General features: G+C 39.5%; 1 protein-coding gene across 1 annotated transcript; it reads right to left on the bottom strand.

The window, feature by feature from the left end:
* Positions 1–572: 572 nt before the first annotated feature.
* LOC311125778 (NLR family CARD domain-containing protein 3-like) lies at positions 573–4,912 on the bottom strand (the record flags this gene model as incomplete). Its single annotated transcript, XM_084199810.1, has 5 exons — positions 4,665–4,912; positions 2,341–4,096; positions 1,889–2,062; positions 1,322–1,495; positions 573–909 (listed from the first exon to the last, which is right to left on the bottom strand). The coding sequence occupies exons 1-5, from the start codon at positions 4,873–4,875 to the stop codon at positions 573–575; spliced, it is 2,652 nt and encodes an 883-aa protein (XP_084055936.1). The 5' UTR covers positions 4,876–4,912.
* Between the last annotated feature and the right edge of the window lie 3,916 nt (positions 4,913–8,828).

Raw genomic sequence — 8,828 nt, 5'->3', positions numbered from 1 at the left:
TTTTTACAAAGCCATACAGATAGCTGTGTTTACCTTTTCTAGAAATTACTTTCAAATTCTGTTTTCAGGCGAAATGTCTATCACTGTTCATTTTCACAAATCTAAACAAGAGGGCAGAATATGGAAGTCTATAAAAATTTATTATTACCAATAACTTGCATCAATGTTTTCAGTAGCCTCTATCAAAAGCTCCTGCTTGCTTGTTGTGAATTATGCTCAGGTGCACATATTTCCAATTCAACCATGAGGCAAAAAATGTGGTAAAAGCTCTTGTTGATCCTGCAATCTGAACAAATACCAAGATGCTGTATTTTCAGCTGATATTTCATTTGTTTATGGAAATGCATATTGTTTATGCAGTGTTGAGGAATGTGAAAGAACACCCTTGATTATTTTTACTGTGATAACTTATTTTGCTTTTGTAAGCCAACACTTTTGAGATCAGTCAATAAATGCTTCTGGTATTGACTTATATGCTGCCCCTGTCTTCATGTTGTTGCTGGACATATATTTTTTAAAATGTGTGTAGGTCACCTAAATCGTCAGAAAAATTGCCCCCCCTGAGAATTTTTTCAGGAGCCGCCACTGGTGTCCAGTGTGTGTGTGTGTGTGTGTGTGTGTGTGTGTGTGTGTGTGTGTGTCCAGTGTGTGTGTGTGTGTGTGTCCTGTGTGTTTGTGTCCTGTGTGTGTGTGTCCAGTGTGTGTGTGTTCATTGAGTGATACAGGAATACTGACCTCAGAGTCTCCAGTTTACAGTGGGGATTCCCCAGTCCAGCAGAGAGCAGCTTCACTCCTGAATCCTTCAGGTCATTGTTACTCAGATCCAGCTCTCTCAGGTGTGAGGGTTTTGACTTCAGAGCTGAGACCAGAGAAGCACAGCCTTCCTCTGTGACTAGACAGCCTGACAGCCTGCAAAGAGTCAAATCATATTAAAACCACACTGCTATTCGTTGGTGTTGAGTCATTTTCTTTCTAAGTGAGTAGATAACATGTTTCTAAACACTACTAAAGTAATCCTGATGATGCCATGATTGAGAAGGATCATGAATGAATCATGAATAATAATGGGTGAGAAAGTTACAGAGGCTACAACAAAACATGCTAACCTCTCACCATTACCTTCAAATAAAAGGTGACATTCTGTACTGTTGCCTAATATGAAACATTATATCTCAAATCCAAAATGCTGGAGCATAGCACCAAATGTAAAACTGTAAGCTTCACTGTCCAAACACATATGGTGTGGACTATGTGTGCCTGGTAAACACATGTGGATCTGGTGAACAGTTATCACTTGTTGACCAACTACAGGAATACTGACCTCAGAGTCTCCAGTTTACAGTGGGGATTCCCCAGTCCAGCAGAGAGCAGCTTCACTCCTGAATCCTTCAGGTCATTGTTACTCAGATCCAGCTCTCTCAGGTGTGAGGGGTTTGACTTCAGAGCTGAGACCAGAGAAGCACAGCCTTCCTCTGTGACTAGACAGCCTGACAGCCTGCAAAGAGTCAAATCATATTAAAACCACACTGCTATTCGTTGGTGTTGAGTCATTTTCTTTCTAAGTGAGTAGATAACATGTTTCTAAACACTACTAAAGTAATCCTGATGATGCCATGATTGAGAATAATCATATGAATGACAAAGTTACAGAGGCTACAACAAAACATGCTAACCTCTCACCATTACCTTCAAATAACAGGCAACATTCTGTACTGTCACCTAATATGAAATATTTTATCTGAAATCCAAAATGCTGGAGCATAGCACCAAATGTAAAACTGTAAGCTTCACTGTCCAAACACATATGGTGTGGACTATGTGTGCCTGGTAAACACATGTGGATCTGGTGAACAGTTATCACTTGTTGACCAACTACAGGAATACTGACCTCAGAGTCTCCAGTTTACAGTGGGGATTCCCCAGTCCAGCAGAGAGCAGCTTCACTCCTGAATCCTTCAGGTGACTGTAGCTCAGATCCAGTTCTCTCAGGTGTGAGGGGTTTGACTTCAGAGCTGAGACCAGAGAAGCACAGCCTTTCTCTGTGACTCCACAGCCTGACAGCCTGACAAAGAGATCATCATGATTTCACAAACACATTGTTAATTTAACACCAGTAGTGTAGAAGGACAATGGCAAATGCATTTGGTTTATTCTCTTAAACAACATATAGATTAATCTTCCGTCTCCTAGAATTGTATGGTCATATTGTTATACTAATGTGAACATCAATGCATTGATTCAGTAAGTTTTTCAATGTAATATTATATATTATATATATATTATAATATATATATATTTCTCTAAACTGAATATTTCTTCCTGATGATTTTATGTACTCACAGAGCAGCTCTGGAGGCTTTGACCACAGGCAGCAGCCTCAGAAGACCTTCCTCTGATCTGGAGTATTTCTTCAGGTCAAACACATCCAGCTCCTTTTCTGAAGTCAGCAACACAAAGACCAGAGCTGACCACTGTGCAGGTGACAGTTTGGCTTCTGAGAGACTTCCTGAGCTCAGGTAGCTTTGGATCTCCTCCACTAGAGAATGGTCATTCAGTTCATTCAGACAGTGGAACAGATTGATGCACCTCTCTGGAGAGGGATTCTTCCTGATCTTCTCCTTGATGTACTTGACTGTTTCTTCATGGCTCTGTGAGCTGCTTCTTGTCTTTGTCAGTAGACCTCGTAAGTGCTTCTGATTGGCCTCCAGTGAGAGGCCCAGAAGGAAGCGGAGGAAAAGGTCCAGGTTTCCCGTCTCACTTTGTAAGGCTTTATCCACAGCACTCTTGTAGACAGTAACTTCAGTAACTTGCGGTTCGGCCATAAGATTCTCATTGTTGTTTATGAATGAGAGGAACACATATACAGCAGCCAGAAACTCCTGAATGCTCAGATGCACGAAGCAGTACACCTTGTCCTGGTACAGCCCACATTCCTCTTTAAAGATCTGTGTGCACAATCCTGAGTACACTGAGGCTTCATTGACATCAATGCCAGCCTCTTTCAGGTCTTCTTCATAGAAAATCAGATTGCCCTTCACAAGCTGTTGAAAAGCCAGTTTTCCCAGTGACAGAATGCTCTCTTTATTCCAGTGTGGACCTGTCTCTTCTTTCCCAAGATACTTTTCATTCTTCTGTTTGGTATGAAACTCCACAAGGTGTGAGTACATCTCAGTCAGAGTCTTGGGCATCTCTTCTCTCTTATGTTTCAGCATGTGTTCAAGGACGATTGCAGAAATCCAACAGAAGACTGGAATGTGGCACATGATGTGGAGGCTCCTTGATGTCTTTATGTGTGAGATGATTCTGCTGGCCAGGTCCTCATCACTGAATCTCTTCCTGAAGTACTCCTCCTTCTGTGGGTCATTGAACCCTCGTACCTCTGCCACCTGGTCAACACACACTGAAGGGATCTTATTGGCTGCTGCAGGTCGGGTAGTTATCCAGAGGAGAGCAGAGGGAAGCAGATTTCCCTTGATGAGATTTGTCAGCAGAACATCCACTGAGGTTGACTCTGTGACGTCAAAACAAATCTTGTTCTTCTGGAAGTCTAAGGGCAGTCGGCACTCATCCAGACCATCAAAGATGAACAGAACTTTGTACTTGTCGTAGTTGGAGATTCTTGATTCTTTGGTTTCCTTTGAAAAGTGATTGAGAAGTTCAATGAAAGTGTGTTTTTCAGCTTTCATCAAATTCAGCTCCCGAAAAGGGAATGAAAATACAAATTGGACATCCTGATTTGCTTTTCCTTCAGCCCAGTCCAGAATGAACTTCTGCACAGAGACTGTTTTTCCAATGCCAGCGACTCCCTTTGTCAGCACAGTTCTGATAGGTTTGTCTTGTCCAGTTAAGGGTTTGAAGATGTCGTTACATTTGATTGCAGACTCTGGTCTTGCTTGTTTCCTGGTTGTTGTCTCAATCTGTCTCAGCTCATGTTCATTATTGACCTCTCCTGTTCCACCCTCTGTGATGTAGAGCTCTGTGTAGATCTTATTGAGAAGTGTTGGGTTTCCTTGTTTAGCGATCCCTTCAAATACACATTGAAACTTCTTCTTTAGATTAGATTTGAGTTCACGTTGGTAAATCACAGCAAGCTCATCTGAATGAAGAAATAACACAGAGGATATTAATATTACGTCTGTTTTAATGCCTACAGTATTGTTGGACTGTGTTATAAAGTTGTACATTATAGGGTGAACGCACCAATTTGTGAGTCGCTCTGGCTAAGAGCGTCTGCTAAATGACGTTAATGTGCCCTTGAGCAAGGCACTTAACCCTAATTGCTCCTGTAAGTCGCTCTGGTTAAGAGCGTCTGCTAAATGACTAAAATGTAAAATGTAAATGTAATAATAATTTATTCCCTTAACTGAGTGTATAAATCTGTAAATGTTTTCATAATGCATTACAAACTGGTGTGACTGATTATATCATTATTGGTATTATTGATGGTATTATTAATGTTGTCTCTCTCTCTCTCTCTCTCTCTCAACACAACACAACACAACACAACACAACACATGCCTGCTGCTACTTGATGAGGTCACTAGGTGTTGTGTTAAGGCTGCTACAATATCATTGAGTTACACAGCTACTTTAGCTGTACTTTAGCTACAGCTTTTAAATGTTTGTTCTAAAACAGCATTCAACATGAGGCAGACAGCTCTTACTTTTCTCCAGTGTGTCAGCAAGCTCTTTCTGGTTCATTTTCCTCAGGACGTGCAGTGTGATCTTCAGAGCCCCCTCTCTGGCACTGCTCTCCTGCTTCTCATCTTCAGCATCCACCACTTCCTTATCCTGCTTCTGACTCTCAAAGCCTTCTGGGAGTTCTGGACTAAGAATCCTCTTGAACATCTTCAGCTCGTTCTTCACAAATGTCATAATATTCTCTTCAAGCAACTGAAATATATCAAGTAAATAAGTTAAGCAAGAGACTAAATGCTTTCTCATTAACACATGAATGAATGATTGACAGATCAACTTTACTTGAGGTAAACAAAAACAAATGTAAATAACAGGACCACATACACTGAATATGGAGGCCAGGTCTGTTTGATGACTCTGGGAAGACTGACCACTGAGAATCTCTGACTCTGATCTCTCCTGTTGGTTTCTGGGGACAAAACATGAGATTACATCTCCTCATCCAGGGAGTGCACACACACACACACACACACACACACACACACACACACACACACACACACACACACACACACACACACACACACACACACACACACACACACACATACACACACACACACACACACACACACACACAGGGAATGTTGTGTTAGTTTAACACATACACACACACACACGCACACACACAGGGAGGGAATGTTGTGTTAGTTTAATATTGTTTTAGGACTGTGAAAATGGAAAAAATGATTAGCGTATGGATTATGAAAACAACAAAAATAAATGGGAAAATGGGAGAGGAGAAATGACTAGAGACAGTGTTGTTTAACTCACTGACCATGACCCATGAGTTCTTCTTACATTTGTTCAGCAGAAAAGTCTCCCTCTCTAAAGTATATAGGATGACCCATAGACTTGTCACTGTTCATGGACACACAGCTGGGTACAGGGGAGGCTGGTCTCTCCTGCTTGATTGGACTTCAACACAACAGAGACAAACATTACGTCTCTCATCTACTCTGAGCTCAGATGGGAAAACAAGAGTTTCATTCCAAAACGCTATATATCCATTTTCAGAAATGTTTGTAAATTAGCTTTTATAGTTTAAAGAAATGATGAAAGAGATTGGTGTATTTTTTCACCATCTAATCATGGCATGTTCAATGACAGACATGTATTTGTTTTAAATCTATCACTTGATGGTTTCATTTCAGAGAGACAAATAATCATGTTTTTATTGCAAAATGCTACATATCTGCCTCACTCTCAGAGAAATAAATAGTACTGCTAGGTTTTACACAGTAATAATATATATCTGTCTCACTCTCAGAGAAATATGTAGTACTGCTAGGTTTTACATAGTAATAATATATATCTGCCTCACTCTCAGAGAAATAAGTAGTACTGCTAGGTTTTACACAGTAATAATATATATATATATCTGCCTCACTCTCAGAGAAATAAGTAGTACTGCTAGGTTTTACACAGTAAAAATATATCTGCCTCACTCTCAGAGAAATAAGTAGTACTGCCAGGTTTTACACAGTAATAATATATATCTGCCCCACTCTCAGAGAAATAAGTAGTACTGCTAGGTTTTACACAGTAATAATATATATCTGCCTCACTCTCAGAGAAATAAGTAGTACTGCTGGGTTTTACACAGTAATAATATATATATCTGCCTCACTCTCAGAGAAATAAGTAGTACTGCTAGGTTTTACAAAGTAATAATCATCAAAAAGACCGCTCGTTCGAGGTGTTACTTTGGCAGATAACATCACCCATCTAAATACATAGTTTTTTTTATAATTAACAAAATGTATGTTGTTTTTGGTTTATGTCAGTTTCATTGTTTGTTATGCTATACATTGTTATTTTATTGTTGTAAGTGGTAAAATGAACTAGAAAATGTAATAATTTGAAATTTCTGAGTAATTACTACTTTAGTAAGGATATACTTTATTCAGTACTACTGCAGTTACTAAATAATTCCAATAGATGGCAGCATAAGACAACGAATGACATTTCAGAAGGTTAGTTTAGTTTTCTCCCTGGATACACCACCACTCCCCCTCACAGGAAAACTCCTGCACACGCTTTTTACTGTCCCTTTCCACACTGCTAACGCAAGAGGAATGACTGAAAAAGCATTTAACAGATTACTGAGAAGTAATATAATGATGATTCATGTTTATTATTAGCTGTTTTTATGCTCATGTTTTGAAATTATACTTCATTACTATAACGATTATCAATAAGCCTGAACATTAATTTAGTCACCTCTGGTCGAGAAAAACGTATTTTCCTAGTATTCATTCATTGTCAGATTCATCAACCAGCAGCGAGCACTCTGCCTTCTAGCACAAGCGAGGGGCATGTTGAGGTACATTTGCTAACTGGGAGGGTTGCATGATGTAATTTATTGGCGGTCTGGAAGACGCACCCTTGTCTTATCTATTCCGAGGTTGTTTAATCGCAATATTAGATATTTAAAAATGCATGTATACTAGGGTTGAGGTTAGCGCATCTGACTAGTGATTATTTACCAGGGGTTCAACACCTGCTATAGTCACTATTTAATTGCTCTTCCAAAACCATCACAGGCCTAATACGAGATTTATAGCTAACTAAAGTAATGAGTGACCATTTTAGAAAATCATGGGACATATAGTATTTGGTTGCATGCTATTTTATGTCAATCATATTGCTGCTTGTAGCCTATAACTGATGCTTCGTTGTCTTATGCTGCCATATATTGGAAATATTTAGCAAATCAAAGTTATTAATTCACGTACAGACATTGGTGAGGCAGCTGAGAATAAAGTGTATTTTTCTTGATAATTCCTTAGATCAGTCTCAAACCTGCCCCACCTATCCCACGCCAATTGCTGGACTTTCAAACAGAGGTTACTAGGTCACCCAGTTCAAGCCACGTTTGAAAAATAAAACAAAAGTGTCTTATTTATCAAGTGTTCTGTCTTGCAATAATACATATCATAAAATAAGTAATAACAACAAAAAAAAGCAAAATGTTTGACAGGTTTTGATCAACAAAAAATTGAAAATGCTATTTAGTACTATAATTGTATTTACTAAGATAATATTATTACTAAAATAGTTTCTAAAAGTGTTCTAGGCTACCCTACCCTAGAATTAGGGTTAAGGTTAAGGCTAAAATAGGTTATAACTAGGGTTAGGGGTTAGGGTTAAGGCTAAAATAGAATTAGGGTTAAGGGTTGAGGCTAAAATAGGTTATACGTAGGGTTAGAGTTTCTGTATTGCACTTTGTGACATCTGCTGAAGTACAAAGGGCTTTATAAATACTTTTGATTGACTGATTGTTAGGTTTACTGTTTTTAAGGCAAAAAACAGTATGGGTTTATAGCTCTCTTGCTCCTCCCTGTGGCCGTATGTGGGTACTACATAACTCATTCATGACACTTGCTAGGCTCAGAATCTGAGGTAGCAACTGCGTCAGATCTACAAATCCATTAGCTAGACCACCCGATTAGACAACAATCACCCCATTATACCCATTTGGTTTGCAACTCAGTGAACCTGCGCAGCATTCGCTCAATTTGATGCCTGAACAAAGGTTTCGATACATATCAAATTACCCAGCAGCCATTTAGAAACAACAAATCGTCAAAGAAAAATGGTTATTTCTTAATTAAAAAATGTATTCTGGCTGTTTAAATCAGCCACATCTTGAAAAAGAGGACAGGGACATGTGTTTTGTTTAGGTTGTACACCCTTTTCTGAAAACAAATATGGTTAACCATGACCAGAAACGGTTTAACGTTTGATGGATATCCGCCAGCCATCGCTTACATGTTCGGTGAACACAAAGTTTACTCAGGGGAGCAGTAACCCTCTCACCAAGTGTCAATAACCTTGATAATAATAAGTTACTTGAGGTAAGCCTACAGTGTTAACTATATACATGCTGTCCTTAATCAAAAAGCAAATTGAACAATAAACTCCGGCATCTCAACACTGAAATGAACTCTGTCGTTATTCCCCAAGATCACTTCAGCCCACTCTGCTCCTAACTGGACAATATCCTGGCGCCACACCGGACGTTGTGGACGACACCGGACGACAGTTCTGTACGGGGACGCGGACAGTTCCAGAACGCGGACATGAGCAGAGCAACACAATAAACTAAACCAAGTCTTTACAGTGGC

This window comes from Coregonus lavaretus (genome assembly GCF_964263955.1).
Source record: "Coregonus lavaretus genome assembly, contig: HAP1_SCAFFOLD_461, whole genome shotgun sequence".
Classification (NCBI taxonomy): Eukaryota; Metazoa; Chordata; class Actinopteri; order Salmoniformes; family Salmonidae; genus Coregonus; species Coregonus lavaretus.
The sequence above is the reverse complement of the archived record's forward strand: the minus strand, read 5'-3'. Positions and strand labels throughout refer to the sequence as shown.